Raw genomic sequence first — 25155 nt, 5'->3', positions numbered from 1 at the left:
CCCCATTGCCTCCCCGGAGCCCTTCCCCTATCCTCCAACACCACTTTTTATCTCAGTTCCATCTGTTCACTCTCTCAAAAAAACATTGAGTCCACATAGGTATAGAACTACCTGCTGGAGCATGGGTAGTCTTTCAAGCACCATATCCCTAAAGACAACTTATCCTCCCTCATCCAGCAACAGGGAGGTGCCAGTGGCATCTCAGCTATTTCTAGGACTTAATGATCCCTTCCCCAGCTATGCTGGGATTTGGGCTCACTTAATCTTGTATGTACAGCCACAGCTGCTACGAGTTAATGTATGTGGTAGCTCTGTCATGTCCAGCAAATAATGGTTCACAAAATCAGCTACATCTGTTTCTTACAGTCTTTCTGCCTCCTCTTCCATAATGATCCTGAGCCTTGAAGAGGAGTGATGTGTGCTATTGATGTCCCATTTAGAGCTGAGCACTCCAGAGTCTTTATTCTCTACATACTGACCAGTTATGGGTCTCTGTATTAACCACCATCAACTACAAAAAGAAGCTTCTCTCATTAGGGATAAGAGATGCACTATGAATTGGTACAAAGATAAGAAATTGAGGGTGTCAGTTTCATACTGTGTTCATTTAGCAGAATAATATTAGATTGTTCCCTAAGGCCTATTACCTAACCAGTGATCGGATCTGAGCCCAGTTAATAGTATGGGTTCTATCTATGGAAGAGGCTTTAAATCCCAAGAGATTGGTTGCTCTTCAGACATATCATGTGTGTGTGTGTGTATGTATGTATGTATGTATGTATGTATGTATGTATGTATATGTGTGAAAGTGTCAGGCTCCCTGCAACTGCAGTTACAGACAGTTGTGAGCTTCCATGTGGGTGCTAAGAACTGAACCAGGGTCCTCTGGAAGAGTAGTCAGTGCTCTGAACCACTGAGCCACCTCTCTAGCCCTGTTCTTTAGACATATCTTGCCAAGCCAGTTGTTACTGTAACTCCCAGGTTTCACAGCTCAGAAAAATACTGATTACTTTTCCCCCAGTAGCATACATAGAACCTTCCAGCACTATGAAAACTGGTTGATAGGGATGAAGCTTCCAGATCAGTATCAGCTTGATTGTCCTATGACTCAAGTGTCTTCAGCAGTAGGTCATCTTTCGGGTTCTGAAGGGAAACCAAGAGCAGTGGAAATAGCCTCTAATATTTGGCTGGCATCTTTGGGGTCCTGCTAAGCAACATTTCAAAAAGAGGTAACCTGGCCTGGCACTGGCCCCTTTATTTACCAGGGTCTGGTGCCTGAGAGAGGTTCAGCTTTCTCTTCCCATGCACCACCCATATCAATTAACTCCATTTAAATTCCTCATAAAAATAGGGGTGTGTGTGTGTGTGTGTGTGTGTGTGTGTGTGTGTGTGTGTGTGTATGTGTGTGTGTGTGTGTAAGCATCTACCATAGTAGGTTTCCATGGGGCATTCTCAGAGGTCTTTAGTGTTAGTTATCCATACTACCTACTCTATGGTCCCTTCCCATCCCCCACCACCATTCAACCCTTCCTGTCTCATTATTTTCTCTTTCCACCTTCATACTACTGGAAGTCTATTCCCCTTCACTTGAAGTCCCTCCACACAGCCTCTTAACTACTTTTGTGACTTCTATGTATACTATGTGTATATACAGTATACACATATGTGTATATTTTCAATAATTCTTTGAGAACTTAATACATGAAAACAATGTATTTTGATCATATTTTTCTACCACACCCATTTCCTCACCATCTACCTTCCATCCCCTTCCAACTTCATGCATTGCCTATGTACTCATAGATATAAGGTCATCCACTAGAGTGAAGTATACCTACTAGGGGCCACATTCCTTTAAAAATAAAATTTAACCTTCCTACCAGAACCTATCAACTGTTAATAGGTATCTAGCTTTGGGTGAGGGCTAGTTAGCCCCTGCCTCCTTTCGTGGAATTTTTTTGAAACATATTTATACTGTACACAGTCTAAAGAGTTCATGATTAAAAGAATTCTATGACATAACTTTTAGGGAAAAAATAGTTGCTCAGGAAGAATATAATAAAATCTCAACTCATCTGTGTAATACAGCTAGAATTTTACAGGGAGGTATTTCCTGAATTAGTTAGCTCTGCCTTATTGCTACTAAGGTCAGAACCCTTTCCCCTGCCCTTGCATTTGTATTTACTTTTAAAGTTGAACATTTGCAGAATCCTTAGATATAGAAGTTGAGGATAAGCTTAAACTTCAGGAAGCTGACTTCTAAGAAAGAATGTCTCTGGTGATATACTTTCTGGAGGAGCAAAGCTCCTCAAGGTTAAATTCTTCTTTTTAGTTTATTGTATTTCACAAGATTGTACTGATTCATTTGATCTAATAGGATCATCTAAGGAAAAATCAGGCATATTCCTGTATTGTGGTTTAATAAGGATCAGGATAAACAGATAGGCCGAATAGATGTTTATTCAGGGAGAAATAACTTACAACATAGACAGATGAACACCAGCAGGTTCCTGGTCCCAAGGATGCCTCCGGATGTTCTCCTGTCCCTGTGCTGCAAGCAAAAGAGCTCCCAGAGCCCCTTCCTCAGACTTAGTTCCCCCAGGTAACATCTGCCCCATCCCCACTCCCAATGGGCGTGGTCTGTGCCACAGGTGTGGACAAAGTGAATATCTCACTACAGGGAGGGGGTTACCGAGGATTGAACTCTGTTTACGGTCTTTTGTCATGTCTGAAGAAATATTCATTCAAACCTTTGCTTATTTTTCTGCTGAGCTCTCTCTGCACTGTTGTGAGTAAGGTTTTTCCTGCCTACCTGGACCTACTGTGGCACCAGCCCCAATTAACACACAGAGAGTCTGTATTTGATATAATGCTGTTGTCCAGTTACTTGTGTCTTAAGTATTAACCTATTTCTATTAATCTAAGTATTTCCACGTGGTCTCATCTTACTGGAGAGTGGGGCTGGCATCTGCTCTCTCCAGACTCTACATGCTGACTCCTCCCTACTACTTCCTCGAATCCTCCTTGTCTCCTAGTCCCGCCTATCTTACTTTCCTATTGGCCAACAGTGCTTTATTCATTAACCAATAAAAGAAACATATTTACAGAATGACATCTCCCATCATCTCCTCTTTTCTGTCTAAAATAAAAAGAAGGGTTTTAACCTTAACATAGCAAAATATATCACACAGCAGTTATCAAATAAGAATCACAGTTAACAATATTTAGTCCATTAACATTTAGTAAGATTTAAAGAAAATATTCTATCATCTATCCTATCTGTGTGAGTCTAAAGTCCTATATGTAACTTATCTTTAATCTTAACTAAGGAAAACTATAACCATAACTATCTGTCTTCAACTCCTTCAAAGACCACAGAAGGATAATATATACTCTAGAAATGACAGAGACAACTCACTGCCTGATCAGTCACCCGAAGTTCTTCTGTAATGTTCCAGCTTCAGCCTATAGGCCATGGTGTCTCGCACACTCCTCAGCAAAGGAGGAAATTAAACTGTCTACCTGTATTCACAGTTTGTCAGTCACTTTTCTCTGTGTCCAGCAGACTGTCTGGCAGACTCTTCCATGAAGCAGGAACTCTGTAGCAATGTCCATCTTGTATCAGCAGTCACTTTCTTGTAGGTCCTGCATGTCCAGTTTATATAGTTAAACAGTCCAGACAAGAGTAATGTCTTGCCCAAATGGCTAGTCTTGCCATATTGGGAGTAAACTCCATAGCATGTTTCCTTCGATGTCCATCTTCCTTTCTGACACATGTGGTGTTGCCAGGAGCAGTTGTGCCTCATTGTCAAGAAAACCCTAAACCATTTTAAATGCCATATTCTGTAGGTCTTTGAAAGATTTGAAGAATGCCTATTTCTCTCAAATACATCTCTGTATATCTAGAAAATCTTACTCACCTAAGTTTTGACTATTATAGGTAACTATAATCTGTACTAAATTATACATTACATTTTTAAATGAGCTATATAAACACAATACCTAAACAAGAGAAATATACATATCCAAAAAATAGACCTTAAATTGTATCAATAAATGAAAATCCATTCCAAAACATATCTATACCATAATCCCCTTTTTACCTTTAAAAAGGTTGCTTGTGGTCATTAACCATTTATAACCAACCCCATTTAAATGAAAACAAACATTTATAAACAATATTTGGGAATTTGGGCGTCGTTCTTTCGAAACTGCTTCCTACTGGTAGGGGGTGCTGTCATGGGGATCCTAAGAAGATGCAGATATCTTGGCTGTAAGTCTGCAAGGCTGCTATGTCCCAACTGTTTTGAATGTTGGATCACCTGCGACTCTGTTTCAGAGGGTCTGGCTTGATCAGACCACATTAGTCTGGAAGGAATCCATAGCTTTTCATTTTCTGTGAAAACAAAAATAGAAATCATTTTCCCCAGTAACTTGTCCTTAGACTTAAATTTTGAAGTCAAAGCATTTTTAAAATATATAAATTGGATTGATCCTGCAGCATTTGTTTTGACACTTGTTATTTCCTCAGCAATCAAATGGTACAAAGACAATATAATACCGTACGGTATCCAGATTCTCTCCATCTTTGTGTGGCTTTTTTTATTATTCTGTTTCTTTTACTTTTTACTTTTTCATTTTTTGAGACAGGGTTTCTCTGTATAACTTTTATCTGTCCTGGAATTCACTCTGCATACCAGGTTTACTTTGCAATCACAGAGATCTGCTTGCCTCTGTCTCCCAAGTGCTGGGATTAAAGACGCGTGCCACCACACCCAACTCCTCTGTCTTTTTAAAAACCATTTTATTCTTTTTCTCTCCCAAGCCTACGTATATTTTAGAACACACTGTAAACCTTTAGTACTTTTTCTTAATGTGAATCTGTATTTACTGTAAATCTTTATCTCTTTCTGGCCATGAGTCTTTTATCTACTAAACAACATTGCTAAAATGAAAGCCACAGTTGTTTCAGCCACAGTCTATCCAAGATGGCATTGGGTACTTTTACCGCCAGAACTGAGAGCTGTGCTCACTATCTTGGTTTACACTGCCATCCAGCAGCATGTTGCCAGTTTGGAGATGTGGTCACTGCCACTGCCAGCTCTCGTACACACCAATGAATTATTAGCAGTGTTCTTAAAAGCCATGTGACTTTTTGCTGCTTATGCTGAGTCAGGAAACCTCCCTTAAAGGAGCCACACAAATCTCTGTTTTTCTCTAGCAAAACAGAGTCCAACTGAGAAAAATGCTGCTACCAAGAAGTCTTGCTTGTCTCTGTTCTTTTGTTTCTAAAATCCTTTTTAAACTTTTAAGTTTTATGTGGAAGTTCTTTAGTCCACGTTGTGGAGCCATATGTAACCAGTATGTTTTAAGCTGGCCAGGAGCTATGGCCATCCTACTTATTTCTTTTAGGGTTCCCTGGGCTGGTACCACCACAACTGGCCAGCATGTCTCTTAGACCCACACATAGATTTATGCAGAAATGTGCATGATTTTTGCTAGAAGGCCTTCATTTATTTAAGCCTTCTTGTAATTTGATTTCATCACATGTCTATGCTGGCGTCCAGTTGATGGTAACTGCTTTTAGGAAGTTAAAATGTTTATTGGAAGGAGAATGAACAGCTAAGTAATTTTAGAGATGAAATACTATATGAAAGCTTAGGGCAGCTAGAGGACAGTGGGGATGGGGTAGAAGTAGGAAAGTTCTCATTGATAAGGACATTGATTAGGTTCAGTCCTGAAAAGAAAAGGAAAATCAAAAATCTCTTCTTCGGGCAGGCTATTTGTTCTATTATCCACCCAGCTGCCTCATGCGGGGTACTAAATAAACCTTTTCAAAAACGTGTTTTTATTTTTTCTCTTGTTAACTTCTGCCTTTTCATTTTTATTTCCTCTATCACATAGTAGTCCAATCACATAGTATTTGTGCTTATAATTCTTAAGTATTTGCCTAAGACCAGTTGCTACTTAATAATATTTTTTCAATATAAAAATATAACACCTATCACACAAGAGCAAAACATATGCTTCCACAGTGAATATAAGACTACCTAGATGTATATCATCTCCAAAACCAAATTTTAATTTTTCTGTCACAGCCATTAATGAATTAGGAAATGTCTATACTGCCATGAACTAGGGCACAGCAACAGTGAGCTGTCCTAGCACAGATTTAACATATCATCTTCGTTTATACCCTGCTGATAACAGCCACTATCCTAGAAGTTGAAACCTGGTGTTTTGATTGCTCAAGTTTGTGAATTTTCTGAAGTGACATTTTCTATCCAATAAGTAAATGGTTTATTCTTTTGAACTTGTTATTACTCTTTTTATTCTTCTTGTGTTTTTTATCTCATATGAGTCATCTGCATAATCAGCACATTTTTTTAAGGAAAATACATATTTTAATTGCAAATTGTGTTAGGGAATTTTTTTTTTTCTCCCAGCCTTGAGGGTTTCTTTGTGGGGACTTTTTTGTTGGCAGCTATAATCATCAGTGGCTGTGTCCCTTGCAGATTCCATTTGTGTCTTAGCACAAAGGAGAGGCCTTTGTTGGCAGTGTGACTGGCTTCAATCTTCTCAAATAGTGAGTAGGAAGGAAATAAAATCCTAACGAAGTACTTTACTAAGAAACAATTCTTTCTTGGGAAATTCTGAATATTTTGACCCCTTTGAGCCTCTGCCTGAATTTCTTTTTTTCTCATTCTCATCTATTTATTTATTTATTTATTTATTTATTTATTTATTTATTTCATATCATGTATCCTGTACAAATAATAGACTTTATTGTTTAAATATGTAAGTTGTTCAGACTTAGTATGTCAGAAATTTGAATTTGAAAAGGCCTTTTACATAGGCATGTCCAAGCCCTCCACTGTCATGTTGTAGTTTTCACATTTGGATTGTTGAGACCTCTTCCAACCAAACTCTTTAAGAACTGTCAGAGTTTAGTTACGTTGGTGTTGATACCAAACTGATTATTAATTTATGAGAACTTATTTCATACTGTGAAGAAACTTGACACTAACAAGTGTTGTTTTTATCTAGGAAGCACTAGCAAGGAGCAGGAGAACTGGCCTATTCCCAGCTGTCCCAGCAGAGTCAGGCAATGACTAACTGTAGTATCAGTGAAACTGTTGTGCCAGGCCTTTTTACCCTAGAGCATTATCTTTTCCAAGGAAAGCCTATGTAGCATCAACTCAAAGGAGATTGTAGCATGTCCTCCTTTCCTGTCTTTTTCACTCTTCATTTTTGTTCATGACCTCTTACAAGTCAAGTAACTATAAATGTTCTTTCTAAGGCTGTATCTAAGCAAGATGAAATCTGAACCACTTACCAGCCGCTCTTTTCCATTTCTTTGACTATGAATTAGAGATAATAAGCTTTGTTATATCTCCAGCTTATACAAATGAGATGGGATAATTGTTAATGGAAAGTCTTTGATGTCCTTCCAAAGAACTACAGAAAAAACAGTGTCCTTCTCTTAACATTATGTTTTATTTTAGCAGTGAATTCTGAAGAAAACTCAATGTATAAAATTTTATTAAGCATTTCTATCTTGTACATTGAATTAGTCACTTTTGTTCAAAAGAATTGTATGATGTAGTGTTGTTTGTTTGGTGATGATGTAATTGAGAAGACCAGCACATGTGAGACCAAAAGAAAAAACAAACAAAAAAACCATTCCCAGCACTTATATGGCAGCTCATTGTCCTGTAACTCCAGCTCCAAATAAGTATGTTTTTTTTTAAAGAAAAACTTTAAAAGATAGTTTATAGATTTTTCATTTAATGCACATATTCTAATACTTTTGAACCAAAATTACCTTTATTTTCTTCCACCCCAGTACAGTAGCTATTTTTGGATTCCTCCATATTATTTTCTACTCATGATTTTCTAAAGGATATGTCATAAACAGAAAGAATAGAGTTGACCTCAACCGTCTTGTCAGTTTTACTTATCTTAATGTTTTGATGATTTACACAGAGTAATATTCAACCAATAAAATAGGAAGAGAATTGAGATGTCCACTTCCCATTTCACAGTCTCTCACAGTTCACCAGTTATTGTATTAGTCCTCCTAAAAAATACAGTATCTACCACCATCGTCAGTGGTGTGAAGCAACCCTTGCTGTAAAACCTCACATAATATTTCAAGCCTAGATCACCTACATTATTTTTGCTGTCTTCTTTTTAATATGCTTTTCAAGCTGAGATCATTTTCCTTTGTATGCTTTTAGGTACACTATTAGTTTAGAACTAAGGAGATTTATAATTAATAAGTTACCCATAACAAAAGACGAGGAAAGAAGGCTAGTTCAAGTAATACCTTATTAACCATTGAAAGTAGGAAGCTATTGATAGCTGCCTTAATTAATAAGTTCTTAATAGTACGGTTATTAGTAGCTTATAAAGTAGCTACTTTTATCTCAAATTGCTGTTAAATAGAAATCTTAGTCCAGCAGCTTCTATCTATCCTAACTGTGCTAAAGTAATTTGATTATAAAACTAAAAGGCCATTTATCTTCTTTAAATACTGATATCTATGAGTTAAAGATTCATTGCTACCTTTTAGTTTTATATCAGAAAATTAAACCCAATGTTTTTGTTTTTCTTAATCAGTATAGAAACAGTTCATTGCACTCTGCTTTTCACATCCTGTATGCGGAGAACTATACATGTATTTTCGTATAAAGACTTGTAATTTACAAAATGTTTTCACTGTCTTGTTTTTCTTGTAAGTTTTGGATTTGGGGGGGGTTGTTTGTTTGTTTTTTTAATTTTGAGACAGGATCTCTCTATATAGTCTTAGCTTTCCTGGAATTCACACTATAGACCACGAAGACCTCAAACACACAGAGATGCTTGCCTCTACCTCCCTAGTGCGGGACTAGAGGCATGTGCCACCATGCTCAGATCTCATAACTTTTGATAAGAAAAGTTCTTTCCTTTTGTAGATAACACAGTATCCTACAGGCCAGAGTTCCCAAAGTATTATGTTCAAAATTATTTCAGTGTATATAGCTATTTACTTAGCTATATAAATGATACGTTTGAAAAATATAATCATTATTATCGGAATAATAAGTGCATACTTATATAGAATCAAACTCATGGCTCTACTGATTATGCTTAGTGTAAGGGCTTATGTAACAATAAAAGGTTATTTTTAAAAGAGATAAGAGATAAACAAATGTTAGCAATAAGGTAGATATAGCAAAAAGTAACCCACAAATAAGTGAGGCATAATAAACATTTCTGTAAGTGTAGTAGAAGTGGAAATAGAATTCTAAGTACAAAGAGTACTGAAATTTAAGATTAAAACATGTACAAATATAAAATCATGACTTTAGAGAGGGAATTTCTCACATTCATTCACTATTTGTGTAGTGTGTAGTGTGTGTGTGTGTGTGTGTGTGTGTGTGTGTGTGTGTGTGTGTGTCTGCTTATATAAGCTAAGCTTCATCCTTCCTCAAGCATAAAGCCATTCTACCTGAACAGAGTTCTCCTTCAAACCTTTAAGACAGCCTATATTAGTCCTGAGTGTATTTATAAAGTCTCTGAAGACATCTTACCTCCTAGCCTTCACAGTCATCAAAATCTGCTTTTATTTAGAGTTTAACTAAGTTCTAGTCTAGAATGTTACAAAGTTTCTTAAAGTATAGCTTGGAATGGAAGAGGAAATTCTCTTCAGTTATGAAATTTAGAGTTTTCCCCAAAATATAAATCCATTTTCATTATAAAAAGCTAACATAAACACACAGATTTTTTTTTTTTACTATTGCATACTCTCACTGCCCCCTCCTCTCCATCTTTCCTAACCCTCATATGCACACACATGTAACATGTATACATTTTCTTCCTGTCTCTGGCAGCCTAGAAACTAACACTTTTAAGTTACCAAAGAACTTTCACATACAATCTTCAGAATTCCCTGTGAGATGATCAGGTAGGTAATGGGAATCGTGACAGTGGTGGCATCTTCATTCAATAGATGAGGAAAATAGAATTTAAGAGATTGCTTTTAACTACAAAGTGGCAGAGTGGTTTCTCAAGAGTAGAATTTTTAACATTCTGTATATCTTGAGAAAGATAAGGAAGATAATTTGTCTTGCTATCTTAACTAGATAGAAACATCTGGAATTCATAGTTTGATCTTAGGTTCTTAAAAAAACCTTGTAATACTAAAGCCATAGTTTAGGAGTAGAGCACTTGCCTAGAGCACATACAAAACCTTGGGTTCCATAGCTGATAAGAAAACAGACAAGACAAAAGGCCAAGAAAGTTTCTTACCTTAAACACAGATTCTTGAATAGTCCTAACACACCAGGAAGTCAGTTTCTAGAAAAGTAATAAATATCACCACTTCTCTTTCTCTGAATGGTTAATATAAAAGCTCAGTATTGGCATTCTGATATGTATATCTGTGAGCCTGCTTAACATCAGCCATTCTTTAGTCCGTGGTTGTCCCTGCTTCAACAGACATCCCATCATCTAAACACTCAGCTTGTTTTTTCTTTTGTTCTGTCATCTTAGCTTCAGTGGGATAACTTAACAGCTGACAGCATTTATTTTGTTGAGCAAATTAGCAATGTTAAGACTTCCTTTATCAGGAAAAAAGAATGCTTCTTGGAAGTTACATATATGAGTTCAGATTGGTTTGTCCTTACACAGATGCATGTTCTCTTCCCCTAACTGAAAGCACTTATTAAGAGTGACCACAGTTATGTAATGGTCTTTCTGAAACATAACTGGTAATAAAAATCTCTGGTGTAGGTTCAGTCTCCTGTGGATTCTGCCACCATGTCTCCAGTAGAAAGGACAGCAGCCTGGGTTCTGAACAATGGACAGTATGAAGAAGATGTGGAAGAATCTGAACAAAATCAAGATGAAGCCAAGCACGCTGAGAAGGTAGACTTAATTTGTCTTTGTTGACTTAATGAGCCCACAACTAATAGGTGATTTAAAACAAAAATGGAAAAACAAAACTTGGTCTGGGAGTCACTGCTTATTAACCATCACATCTGTGCATTATTGGTCAGTAGTGGCTCTGTGAGTATATGGATAGTGTCCATAACGCTAAGGAGGAAAGGAATGACATAATTTTTAATGTAGGTTGCTTTACTTTGGAAAACATTCTGACACTGTTTCTAACCATTTTGGTTGAACATTTATTATTTTTATAAATTCTGGTCTTCAAATTCACAACTAACATTAGGACAATCTAAATCAGTGGAAGTGGTCAATTTATATTTTAGTTCTGTTGGGTTTTTTCTTTTGAGAATAAAGGCTGCTATACAAATAATTATTTAAAAGATATCTGCTGTTTGAGGGTTTCATATAGTATTTTGGGGGGTATATGGATTTGTTTGTTTTCTGAGACAGGATCTCATACATACCCCCATACTGGCTTCAAATTCACTCTTCTGTCTTCCACCTCTGGAGTTAAGGGTAGCTATCTGTCTGTCTGTCTATCTATTTGCTTAGTTATTCGTTCATTTATTTATTTATTTATTTACTTATTTTAAAGAAAAACAGACCTGGAAAAATCAAACAATAACCTTAATATCACATTTAATTGACCACCAGACAATTAATCTCTTTTTGGTTAGAAAATCATAAACGATGCCTAATGTTGCATCCTGACCTTTCAGAACTATCTGAGGGCTCTCTGCTTCTTCTTTCTAGAGTAACCAGAGTGATTTAGAGCAGTGAAGTGGGTAAGGAGCAGCTAGTTGACTTTTCGCTGGTTAAATGAGATGTTACTACATACATTGTATTTTACCAATATTTATCATTGGTTTACTAATGACTATTATATTATCCCACCCATAAGGAAGCTCATGTTTCTCGCCTTGCCTGGACAGTTTCACTTTCTATTGCACTAACAAACCCCATCCACAGGAACTTTAGTACCTGAAAGGGCCAAGTAACCAGCTGAATTATAGAATTTATAGAAGGCTAGTGAGAACACAGATAAATTCCAGCAGGTGGTACCACACCAGACAGATGAAGTCACATCATGAAAATAGGGGAGGAGGCAGTCCTTGAAAAGATGTAGGCCCTTATCATCGCTTATGACCTGAATACTTGACACTTTCATAATTACGGGAAAAGCAGTAATTACCTGTTCTATCATGAAATTGTATTAACTGAATTTAGTTGCTTAACATAAATGTTACTTGTTGTCTGAATTGTCTAAAGGGTATGTCCTAGTGGAGTAAAGATAGTCTAATGAGCACCAGTGGCAGGGACCCTGCAGTGCAGGTGATAACATGTAAGTCTCTCTGTTGTAGACAACTTTTGGCTTGAGTCATTTGTCAGTCTTCTAACTACTTGATTTTATTTTTCTTTCTCCCTTCTATTTGATATGCTTACAGATTGGATGTGGCTTGCCACAACTGGTAGTTAAATGGGAAAAAAAAAGTGCATAAAACTATAGAATTCATAATGCTGAGTTAAGATTCATAATGTAATTTTAGACACACAACAGTGCTTCTTTAACATTTATGTCAGCCAATGCTTTTAAATAACCTAGGCAGCAGCAAGGACATGGCAGATGAGACAGCATCTACCACATCACCTTGGGTTCTCTGGCTAGAAAAGTGTATCAGTGCCTTCAAGGCCAGTATAATTCCTGTAATCCGTGCCTCTTCCCCTTTGCCAGTATGAACAAGAAATTAGCAAATTGAAAGAGCGCCTACGAGTGTCCAGCCGGCGGCTAGAGGAGTATGAGCGCCGGCTACTGGTACAGGAGCAGCAGATGCAGAAGCTGCTACTGGAGTACAAGGCCCGGCTGGAGGACAGTGAGGAACGGCTGCGCAGACAGCAGGAGGAAAAGGACAGCCAGATGAAAAGCATCATCAGCAGGTTAGAAAACCACCTGCTAGCTGGTTGGCTCTAGTTCAGTACAAAGATGTAGGGGGATGATCGGAGTGCTTTCAAAGAATAGCCCTACCCCCAAAAAAGCCATTTCACCCATGGTACTTGATATAAATGTAATGACTATGACTCTCAGGTATTAAACCAATTGAGATCTGGTGTACTTACCATGAAGATAAGGTAGGCTTTTTCTTTAACCATAGAAATATTAGCGGGGGAAGGTGAGGAGGGAATTTATTTTGAAGTTTTAGATGAAAATTGGGTTTTTTAAATCTATATCTAAGATTTAACTCAATTTTCCCAGACAGGTTCAAAAACAAAGTCTCACTGAATGTCTTTAGGGCCAGAGGACCCAAAAAGTGCCAACAAAGGAGAGCAAGAAGAGACCCATTTGACTGTATTGTTTTATTTCCATCTTGGTCTGAAACAGATGTTATTATCACTTATTTACAGATAGAAAATTGGCAGCAGTTGCTTGCCCAAAGCAATGTAGTGGAGACCTAGGGTTTGAACCAGGTATCAGACTCCAGACTCATAACCACTAGCTTCAGTATTGCCAGATGCTATGGGCAAAGTACAAAGTAAGAGAAGAACAGAAAAGGGGTTGCTATTTTAGTAGCCTGGCAATAACTGACCTAATACTGAGAGCCATAGGAGTAGAACTGGGGAGATATGCATAAGTGGGTTGAGATGTGAGGAGTAAATGAGAAACAAGATCGACTAGAATATACTGTAGGAAACATAGCTATGCAAGGGAAGAGGGGAAGAGGGTAGGATGGTAGACAGTGTAACTTGAGAGTAAGAGAAGATGCAGCCAAGCATGGTGGTACTTGCCCATAATAATCCCAACATTCAGTAGGTAAAAGTAGGAGTACCAGGAATTCAGGGCCAGCATCAGCTACATAGCAAGTTTAAGGCTAGCTTGAGCTATGGAGATACCTTCTCAAAAATAATTTAAAAAGTCGATAACCTTTTTGTTTTGTTGTTGTTATTAAGATGTTTGTTTGCTAAGGGCTGATCTAATAGGAAGATGATGATTATGAGAATATTATTCTCAAGAAATTGTAATGTTATGGAGCCTATCCATAGGTAAAACACTCAACTTAGGATGTCTTCTTTCAGGGAAAGATGGGAGAGGAGGAAGAGAAAGAAGAGGTTATTATAATAAAATGGGTCTTCTGTTGGGAACCACCAGTTTTAGGTTTCTCAATCTCTGCATTACCTAGCCCTGTCTTTGAAAATATTGATACCTCCTCCTTACCACATTCTAGGCTAATGGCTGTCGAAGAGGAACTAAAGAAGGATCATGCTGAGATGCAAGCAGTTATTGATGCAAAGCAGAAAATAATTGATGCACAGGTAAGCAGGCCCTGTGCTTAGAAGAAAGCACTTCTTTTTAATACCTGTTATTTTCTGACTTCCCACCCTTGCAAATGACAAAGCAGTAGAAATTGAGACACAGAAAGTTTCTTGGCATTATCCTTTGAATATTAAATGAGTTTCCATATGACCTCATTGATTTTTCTGTGATGACATAGCATGCAAATTATTATGTATTTAGTGTAGTTGTTTGACAAGTCTTAGCTTAATACATGATGAAGTTGGCTTCCTTCCTTATGGAAAGGAGGACATTCTCTAAGAGGGTAACTGTAAAAAGTGCACTGCATGTATCTGGCTTGTGACCTCCACTGACCATTGCTTGGATGTGTTCTTCACAGTCTTGTCAGTCACATCCACTGTCATCAACACCTAGTCCTAGTAAAGAAATCATAGAGGAAAGATAAGGTTGTAGAAGACAGCTTTCTTTGTTATTCTTTTGGTTCAAAGTTTGGCATTGCTGCTTGGAATGTGCTTGGCTGCTCTTTGTTAATGCTATGCTTAGAGAACCTCTTTGGATATTTAAAAAAAGGTTGATAAAATTGTAACCTATGACAGCTTACACTTAGTGGGATGATAGCCTCCAAAAGCCCTTCACAAGGACACCAGTGATCAGAGCAAAATCCAGGATGCAGGAAATGTTTTCAACTCCTTATTGCTCTATCACTATAGAGTATGACTTATTTCCTAAAGGGAAATAAATTTCAAAGGGCAATTATAGTTTTGATAGTGGTTCATCTGACTACATTTCTCTAGGAACAACTAGCCAAGTTTGCATTTCTCATTTTTAAGCTATAAAATAAAAATGAGAGCATTCTACTTCATTATCTATGTATCAAATACTAGTCAGTATATACTAGAGCCCCCAATATTCTTAAACATGCACGTCAACATTTGAATTTCCTTATGAGATCAATGTAAGATAAGATTTATTTTTCAGACTGTGAGCATAGCCATAGGAAGAATCCTTCACAAGCTTCATCCATCTTAGAGCTCACTAGACTTAGAAGCTAGTTATGAGTTGTGATGCTTTCTCATATACATAACTGCCAAAATGTTTTTTAGACTCAAATTCTAGGGTGTTTTTTTTTTTTGTTTTTGTTTTGTTTTGTTTTTTTTTTTTGTTTTTTGTTTTTTGTTTTTTGTTTTTTTTTTTTTTAACTCTTTTTAGGTATCCCTAAGGTAAGTGAAGGAAGACCAGTAGAAATAAGGTCATCTTGCTATATCCTATTTAAAAAAAAAAATCACTCCATGAACTTAAGAGAAATAGTGTAAATAAAGAAGGCAATTTCATCATGAAAACTAAGGCTGAAAAGTTCCCCGTTGGATTGTCAATATCAGTATAAAGCAGGGTGAGCCTTATTAGTAATCACACAGAGAAATTTTAGTGCTGAGATAGAATAGATTTCAGCCAATGTAATGCAGTCAATCTTAAGCAGAGGAAACTTACCAGTTTTGATCTGAGTATAGAGCAAAAGTTGTGGTTACTAAAGGTGAAGTCTAGGAAGGGAATTTGATTGACCAAGGGTCAAAAACTCCGTTAAGCCATCAGATAGTGGCACTGTGCAGAAAAGGAAGAAATGGTACCTTGGAACTCCGTCAGTCAGATTTACAGTCTGGCCAATGGCAGTTTGGTTTTCAAAACGCTTGGTTCTCTGGACTGTTTCAATGGAACCAAGGCGCCCTCCATAAACCAGTGCTCCCCCTGACCACTCAACCATGAAGACCACTCTGAGCTATTGGGTCAGAACATACTGGGGTTCATTAAATGTATGTCACTAAAGCATAGGCTTTATTATATCATAAATTCCTCTACAAAAGCAGATATAGATCCCTAAAGAATACTCAGACAATCCACTGGATCACATTTGAAAAACCACTGTTACTAAGCACAGCACAAATCATAAATACCAAGAGCAGTGAAAAATACAACAGTGTCTTAAAAGGGGACATTCTCAGTCCAAGCTACTGGCTTACTGGGCTTACTTGGCATACTGGTACATAGAATCATAAAAGAGCAAAAGACTATACATACTTAGATAGTCTTCATAACGAATGACTTCATCAGATGCTTTTCTATGAGAACAAATCTTAACTCTTAAATGATTGTTGGAACAGAGTAGCTCTCTTAGCTTCATTTCTTAAATGCAGACATGTTGAAATAATAGTCTCCCTAGGAGGTCACCCATAATTTTATATTCACAGCATAGGCTTCGTGCCAGCAATAGTAAAAAGTATTTCTAAAATGGAAACAGCGATTTTCTTTGTGCACTTGTCAGCACACTAACACTCTAGTACCCCAGGAATGGTTTTCATCTCTCTCAGCAGCCCCCTGTTCCTTGTTGGGGAATTCAGCATCTCCTTCTCCTTGAGTCAGTTCATGCTACAAAGCACAGGTGCACAGGAATCCCTTTCTGCAGAACTGCAAAAGGATGAGTGACAGAATCATCAGTCCTGAACCTTACAGTGTATATACCCATGAAGTGTGGCACCTTCCCACCTTCCAGGCATGAGGGCTTATAACTCCTGGATCTCTCCATGTGACAAGATGGAGAACAGAAAGGGGATTCTTCCTATGAGAAACAAAGCAGCTGCCTAGTTACTGTTGCAAGTGATATCTCCACTGTGTTAAATTACAGGTCATAAATGGAAATGAGATTATTCAAACAGGCAAGTAATCCCTGTGCATTCTCTAGCTGAGCAGTTCCCAGCCCTGGCCAGTGCACTGGCATCCTACACATTCCAGCTCCTGGTACTCCCATGTTGAGTCCTTCCTTTCAGGCATGTTAGAGTGCTTTGTGTTCTAAACCAGGCAGAATCAAATGTTATAGCAACTTTTGCCAACTAACCTTTAATTTCAAAAGATCCCATTTCCTATTTGAGGTTTTTTAAATTGGGGGGGGGGTGTTTGTTTGTTTTCCTTTAATTCTGTTTTATTTGAAAGGTTAATAGTGGAGGAACTACAAAGGGAATTTCTCTGCTTAGAAACTTTCAGGTATTTAGGAGAATAGGTTGTTTGATATCAGTTATTATTTGCAGGCAGTGTATAATTATAGACCTTCTTAGGCTCTTTTTTGACCCTTTAAGAGTCCATTTGATTTTTTGAGAGGGTAGAGGATTGTCTTGTTTTGTTTTGGTAAATTGCTTAATTTTTTATGAACCCCAAGAATTCTGTTTTCCTTAGGATTGGGGCCTTATCATTTGTCACAATACTGAAATATCTTTCCTTGTCTATTTTGAGAAATTATCACTTATGGTACAACTTTTCACTTATTATATAATACATAAAAACTTTATCAAAATTAAACATATTTATTAAGAATTTAAATTCCACTTAGGACACATTCCTCACTGAGGCAGCGCATTATATTTGAAATCTACCAATCGCCTTTCTTTAAAAAAAAAAAAAAATCTTATACAGTAAGTGGATAGTTAATAATACTGATTCTGTATGTCTTACCACCTGAGCTTTAGAACAGAAAATAGAATTATTTTAAAGAGTTGTAATAGCCAGAGTTATGTTGTCTTTGTTTTTTCATATGTTTGAAACTTTAGCTACCACCTCTTCTCAGAAAGAGAGAGAGAGAGAGAGAGAGAGAGAGAGAGAACACAAGGCAAGCATTGATTGGTGCTATAGTCAGCTATGGCTTTACCCAGACTTCCCTGGGTGCCATCACTAGGCTTGCCCCTGGCAGTATTTCACAGCAGAGGCAGCAGCAAGCTTCAAGCTTCGGCCTGCTTGCTGCTCTTTATACCCTGCCATGACTAAAACTTGTCTCTCATCTTACTGGGTAAATTCAGAGACTCCCAGAAGAGAGAGCTTCGTTTGGTGTTAGAGTTGATCTTCATGGGCTAGGTAAAGGTTGTCCCTCTCTGTCATTATTTTCTGAAAAAAATAGGTACTTAATGTTTGTTGGGGAGTCCTGGGGTGATTTAAAGATGAAAGTCTCAACTAATTTTGTGAGACTGATGTTTTGTCCCACTGTAACTTTTTGTCCCTCCTTCCCCTCTCTCTGGTGAATATGTGGAGATTCAATAACCTGTAGCTCCAAAATGATGTCTCTAAAGCATTGGGAGTTTTTTGTTTGTTTGTTTTAAAACTTGAGAGAAAATGAAAGCGTTCCCTTTACTGGGCAGCTTTCCCGGAGTATCTGAGCTGGAATGGGTCTAGGAGCCTGTGTTCTCTGTCTGTTCTCATGTGTTATGTTTATAGCATCCCTTTCAGCCACATCTCCCTCCCCATAGTCAAACAACTCCTTGGTCTGAGCTTCTGGCTGCTCTTATCTCCTCTTGCTCTTGCATCCTCACCTTGTTGGAGACTCTGAACTGCCACCACGTATTGCTTTAATTTGAGCAATGTGACTTCTTCCCAGATGGGACTGTTATGCCTTCCTTGGGAGGTGAACCCATGGATCACATGCACTTCTCTTCTGTGAAATGAAACCTCTGGTGCTTCTTTCGTTGCCACCTAATTTCCATGTTTCAGTTTTGACAAAAGCACTTACTACATAAAGGCAGCTTGACCCATGGTGCCATTTTCATAAGACAGCCTAGCAATACCTCAGTATATCATTGGTAATAAGTCCTGTTGTGCAGAAATGAAAAAAGAGATTAAGGGGAGGGGGAGCTGAACCTAACTAATGTGCAGAAAGAGGCAGAGACGTTCCATTTGTTTGGGGAGCACCATGTGTACTGTACTGTGAGAGAAAGTATTGAACTAATCATTTAATAAAGATAGTGGCATCTTCCGTGCAGCCTGAATAAAGCCATGATTAATATGTTACAGGAAAAGCGGATCGTGTCCCTGGATTCAGCCAACACAAGACTGATGAGTGCGCTGACTCAAGTGAAGGAGCGGTACAGCATGCAGGTCCGCAATGGCATCTCTCCCACCAACCCCACCAAGCTTTCCATCACGGAGAATGGTGAATTCAAAAACAGCAGCTGCTGATGGCCTTTGTGAATACAGACTGTGGGAGGAGAAAGAAGGAAGTTGCCCACCTCTCCTATTCCCAGCCTTTTAACCCTCCAGGTTTACAGAATGTTGCTTCAAATAGCAGTATGGTGAGAAACTCGTAAATGAAGAAAGGAACCTTGTCTTTCAGGGCATAAAGCAAAGACCCCCCCAGTGTCGATGCTTTCCCCAGTGTCTCTATGTATATAGGGAACTTAGTTCTGGGCCATGTACAGAAATACCACTGTAATATACCAAAAGGAAGTTAATAATGTAGATTACCTTTTTAATTATTACTATTTTATTATTGTTTTTTCTCTTGTTGAAAGCACTGCAGTTTTTAGTGGAGGAAAAAATAGAAGCCAAGTGTGAGTGAGAAATGAGCCTATCTGTTCAGTAGGTAGAGAGTCTGTATTGTGTAGGAGCACATGGAGTGCAATAGGACCTTGTCAGAATGAGTTTTTTTCAGGGATTCATCTGCTGGTTTAAAAGCCCCACCCTAGTCTCTTACCATTAGGAAAACATGCAAATACCAAGATCCATACAAAACAGTACTTTATGCTACTGATCAACCAAGATAGTTCTGATTAGACAGTAATCTGATTTGGAGAGTCACTGTTTCAGAGGACATGGATAGGAGTGGTTGATTGTACCAAAACTGAACTAGAAATGATTTCTTTTGAACTGTCAATATGTTTGTTTCCTCCATCTACAGCAGATGGGAGCTTTGTTTTAGATATGAGACTTTGTGATTTTTACTCCTACTTTTTTTTTTAACTACTCTTTAGAGTTGACAGAACTATAAATTTTGTGTCTCTGTCTACCATTTTCATTGTCATATGTGCACTGTCCTTGCCTCCCCATGCTGGGAGCTGTCAGCACCAACAGGGTTTACTCTCCACTGGAGAGGTTATTCAAGTATGCTATTCATAAGCCATCTGAATAAATACCCTTTCTTCCATTCAGAAAAGGGCTAATTACAACAGAGCAGGAATCTCTGAATATTTCCCACTAAAATTTTTCTATTTGTCAGTTGTATCTTTGCTTAGGATAAAGATTGCATCCGCCATACTAATAAACCTGTGGGCAGGGTTATTTCATCACCACTTTTAACCTTTAAATTGCTTCTTCTTTTTATGTGTCTCTTCCATTTGGCAAGGAAGTTTAAAACTGAAGCATCTCATTCTTTTAAAAATGATGATTAATCTTGCTACAGAGAACCAGAATGTGAGGATGGCACATTCCAGGTGTTATTCCACACTTTTGGTCGACTCAGCAAAAATGATCCAGCTTATCATTAATGGCTTTAATTCAGGACAGAAATCCATGTTTTTCTCCAGAGTGTGACATGTCATCTCGAAGGCAGGCTTAATTACCAGGGGTAGAGAAAGTTAGCTGCAGGTTAAACAAATATTATATATATATATATATAAATATATACATATATTCACACATATGTACATATAATGTGCACATCAAAAAATGTTCATACCTTCTATGTTGTTGGATATATAGAGATAATGTTTAAAAAGGGTCTTGAATCTCTTTAAGCAAAATATACATCCTTTTATGTTGAAAAATAGCATTTCTCAAGTAAGTTAATGTTTTGTTTTTTAAGTTATAAACTTTAAGAATGTTTTAAGTAAAGGATGTGGAGTGAGACATAACAGAGCCATATGCATGGCGTATGTGTTTCTACATAGTAGGATAAATATAAGAAAACAAGAGAACATGTGTAGGGCCCTCTTTGTTTGATGTCCAGGCATAAATACCAAGCCCTCCTTTCCACCAAGTCCCAGGCATGCATTCCCAGTGTCACTTGCCCCTTAGTTTGACCTTAATGTCTGACCTTGAATTCCAACAATCTCATCACAGCCTCAACCAACAACCTTTGAAAAGGGTTTTTTTCATAATAACCTGTTTGTGTCAGACAAATGTCCAAAGCAGGAGCATCTCACTGTGCATGGAGCTGTAGACCCACACACTCACTTGAGTGTCTCCTTGACCCTTAACAGCTGTCTCACCAGGGTTTGTCTCCTCTCCAGGGTTTTGACTCTGCATTAGTGGCCTGTATTAAGTGAAGTGGAATGTAATTGCAGATCTTTTCTCTTTTGTAGCTTAGCAATGTTCTTTCTTCATTCTTCCAAATCCTTCAGTAGTACCACAGAAAATCTAGCTCAATTATTAGTTATAGTGGCCTGAAGTATATAATGTGGTAACATCTTGCTTTGAGGTTGAGAAGGTCTTGAGGTGCTGGTTATAGATTACAGAGAGCTGGTCAAATAAGTGTAGTGATGAATGCAGTGTAACTTAACACTGCGGGGTCTTTGAGAGCCTGTCTGCATTGCAAGATTGAATTTCAAAACATTTGGACATATGATGAGGCTCTCTAGCCATCATGTTATCATAAATGAAGAGAAAAAAAAGTAAAATAACAATAGTAAGAGGATTAGAAGTCAAAAGTTTAGCATTGTTGCCAGATATTAAATCTCAGATTATCCTTTGAGCTTATTCATCTTTTTAGCCTATCAGAAATATTATTCTGGGCTGAGGTATAGCTCAGTTGGAAGAGTTCCAGCCTAGCATGCTGAAGGCCCTTGGTTTTGTTTGTTTGTTTTTTGTTTGGTTGGTTTTGGGTTTTTTTTTTTTTTTTCAAGACAGGGTTCTCTGTGTAGCTTTAGAGCCTGTCCTGACACTTGCTCTGTAGACCAGGTTGGCCTTGAACTCACAGAGTTCTGCCTGCCTCTGCCTCCCAAATGCTGGAATTAAAGGCGTGTTTAAACCCCAGCACCACATAAACTGGGATAGTGTCACACAGGCCTGCAATTCCAGCACTCCAGGGATGGGAACAGGAGGGGCAGGAGCTCAAGGTAATACTCTGCTGCATAAGTTTCCTGGCCAACCTGAGCTAATTAAGACCCTGTCTCAAAATGCTAAAAGAATATTTTTTTGAATATTTCTTTAGAGAATGTTGCAATCTTACAAATTTTATTTTGAATTTTTTTCATATAGCAGAGGACAACAGCAGGTGCTAATAAGCTACATGGTGTTTCTTTAACTCAAATAGGTGCATGTTTCTGCTTTACTGGGAGGAAATGTATGATTTCTTTTTAAAACACTGATAGGTTAAATAGCTGCACCTTGCGAACCCTGTTTCTGCCAACATGTCAGCACATTACAGGATGAGAATAGACCAGGGCTGGGTGGGGTTTGTACTCGGGTTAAGTGCTTGTGAAGCCCTTATCTAGAGGAGGGCCAGACTTGAGCATTAACAAGGACAGCCTTACTAGGACCAGGAAAGGGGCTTCTTGTTTCCATCCTAGGTCGCCAGAGCATGACAATTTCCATAAGACTAGCATTACTTCAGTGACTGTCTGTGTGCTGCTTGGGTCTGGAGCAGTCTTTTACTTGGTGTGGAAACTGAGGTGATTATAGTACCATGGCTAATTCTTGCTTTTTCACTCACCATCAGGTTGGTAAGAATTGGTATTCCGACTGGTCTGCTTCTGTCCTCTGTTAAGGGGTTGCACAGGAAAGGAAATGTGAGGGTTTCTAAGACTGCTGTAAACATGGAGTGTGCACACTGGGCTGGGCCTGATTCAGAAGTAGTGATAGCCGTGGCTTTTATGTGGAATGGCAGCTCTCCAGAACCCTGGACCCCACTGTGTCCTCGGGTACAGCAGTTTAGGAGCAGGGTTTTTGTTTGAAGTTCCAGAGGACACTTGCCATCAAGTGGGTTTGCATTCGTGTTTGTTTTGCTTCCATCCAGATTTAGCTCTGGTTCCTCCCAGAAGGCCTGTTAAGGGGCTGAGCTACAAGAAGCAGACTTCTTCAGTCAACAGACTGACTGAGCCCCAGGCTGATCCATAGACTAGCCACATCACTGACACAGCAGCTCCAGAGCCCATCCCACAGTTTTCCTTCATTTTCAGCCACTTGTGAGGAGAGGGTCACCTTCTGCTACAGATTAAACAAGTTCAGGGGACATTCTACGTTTACCCCCTTGGCTTATTCAAATCAGTAATGAACTCTCCTGCTTGCCTCAGCAGTAAAAAGTCACCTTCCCAGCCCATCCCTGGGATACCTTTTGAAATTATTATTAATTTAAATGACTTATACTTGTTTCTTAAAAGCAAGTAATGTTGAAGTTTCAAATTTTCAAGTACAAGCTTTTTTATGTTTGAATAATAGTTATCAGTTCTTATAGAGCACCTCTTGTCACTGACCCGTCTAGGATCTTGAACTTTGAAAGGACAGGGTGATGAAATTTGCATGAGCAAGAGCAAATTTCTTTCAAAATGATCCTGAGGGCAACACATAATCCAATGGACTTGGTTCCTCAGAAGTTCAAAGAAACAATGGAGTTGCATCACCTGGCTCCTCCTCAGATGTATATGTAGAAAGGCAGGTCCTGAGACAACGTGTGCATGCCTATAGAAATACACACCTCTTAGGGCATCCCTTTAAAAAAACAAAACAATGTTAATTCACTGTATGAGCTAGTAATTCCCAAACTTTCTTGAGGTTTTGTTTTTGTTTTGTTGTTTTTTAGATCTTACAAAATCCTATCCTCTTTAAAATGTACTATATGTGTTATATGTATATATAAGTTAAAGTGACTTGAGCTAGGTGTCATTATCGATAGCATGGAGATACGGAGCAGCAGATGACTGTCACCATCCCAGAGCAGAATACAGAGAGTAGTTCTGGTTCCTCATCAGTCAATACTCAGGTGTTTTAGCAACAGCCCAGCTATCCTTGGTAAATGCAGCAAGATACCCAAGGAGAGGTCAGAAGTACTTTGACCCCATGTTTCAGCACACATTTTTATTTTCTACTCCGTTGTTTTTTTGTCAAATGTCCTCATTGTTCCCTAGGAAGTCTTAGACTGAAAATCAGCTGAACTGTTGGTGCAGTAACATTTTCACAGCTGTGTTTTAGGGGTTCCCATCCTCTGTGTGTGGTCAAGCTTTTGAATATAAATAGCATGGATATGTCATTTCCAAGCCCTCAAGGAAATTATCAATTTCTAGTTCACTAAAAGGTTAAATGCTAATTATCTCAATGACTGCCATCTGTCAGAAGAGCTAAAATAAGTAGTAAAGGTTGAATTTTGACTGGTGCTTAGATATTTCTAGCTATATTAGGATCAACTCAAGCAAACAGCAGTGTATTTACCTGGGTCACACCTGTGAGGAATTTATTTTCCAAATTTGATTTTGTTTTTCATCTCCAGGGCCTTAATAAGAGTGTGTTAATACACGACTATTTTACAAAGATAGTTCAAAATAATTTATTTTTTATTTCAAGAAAGAGAAATCCACCTTAGAAATACAAAACCCAAGATTTTATTTTATTTTTAAAGCCATATTTTTGTGCTTTGTAGCACTTAGATTGTTCCATATGTGATCCATATCTGCATTTCATTACCTGGGTTCTAAAAAAGATTTATTTTTGTTCTGTGAATAATTTTTGACGGTTCTTGTACATGTACAGATATAGATACGTTTGAGGTCTTTTATTGATATTCCTACAAAAATACAAATAAACTTTAACTTTAAACATTTCAGACTAAAGTTGTTACTCTATTTGCAGTACGTCTTCTATCATACATACATGTATGCCGTGTGCTGTGTTCTAATGTATCTTCTGGGTACATAGACTTGGTACACTGGGATATTATTCTCAAGGTACATTTTAGCATTAGGAATATCATGCCTTAAAATTATACAATGGTAAAGCACTTAGGTGTAGGACAAATAATTGACACTGTTATCAGTTGTGTTATGCTGACACCCTTAGAAAGCAAGCTTCCTCCAGCTGTCCAAAGACACTGTGGTCCTCTCATATTCCCCACACAGTTTGTTCTTAGGGTTTTTCTTTTTGGGTCAGGGAGTTGTCTTTGGTTATCCTTCTCAATGTGTCCCATCTTCAGCTTATCT

At 38.0% G+C, this 25155-nt stretch overlaps 1 protein-coding gene across 7 annotated transcripts in view; it reads left to right on the top strand.

The window, feature by feature from the left end:
* Positions 1-24780, top strand: part of Rasal2 (RAS protein activator like 2) — a 270356-nt gene extending 245576 nt beyond the window's left edge. For 5 of the 7 annotated variants that reach the window (XM_051186049.1, XM_051186053.1, XM_051186051.1 and 2 more), the window contains 5 exons: positions 10777-10911; positions 12668-12870; positions 14154-14241; positions 16899-16929; positions 19046-24780. In XM_051186049.1, the coding sequence (XP_051042006.1) occupies positions 10777-10911; positions 12668-12870; positions 14154-14241; positions 16899-16929; positions 19046-19188 (600 nt within the window). In that variant the 3' untranslated portion in view covers positions 19189-24780. The remainder of the gene's footprint in view (positions 1-10776; positions 10912-12667; positions 12871-14153; positions 14242-16898; positions 16930-19045) is intronic. The other 2 variants (XM_051186048.1, XM_051186050.1) reach the window with 1 other exon arrangement.
* The last annotated feature ends 375 nt before the right edge of the window (positions 24781-25155 follow it).

This window comes from Phodopus roborovskii, unplaced genomic scaffold (assembly GCF_943737965.1).
Source record: "Phodopus roborovskii unplaced genomic scaffold, PHOROB, whole genome shotgun sequence".
Taxonomy (NCBI): Eukaryota; Metazoa; Chordata; class Mammalia; order Rodentia; family Cricetidae; genus Phodopus; species Phodopus roborovskii.
This window is presented reverse-complemented; position numbering and strand designations above follow the sequence as displayed.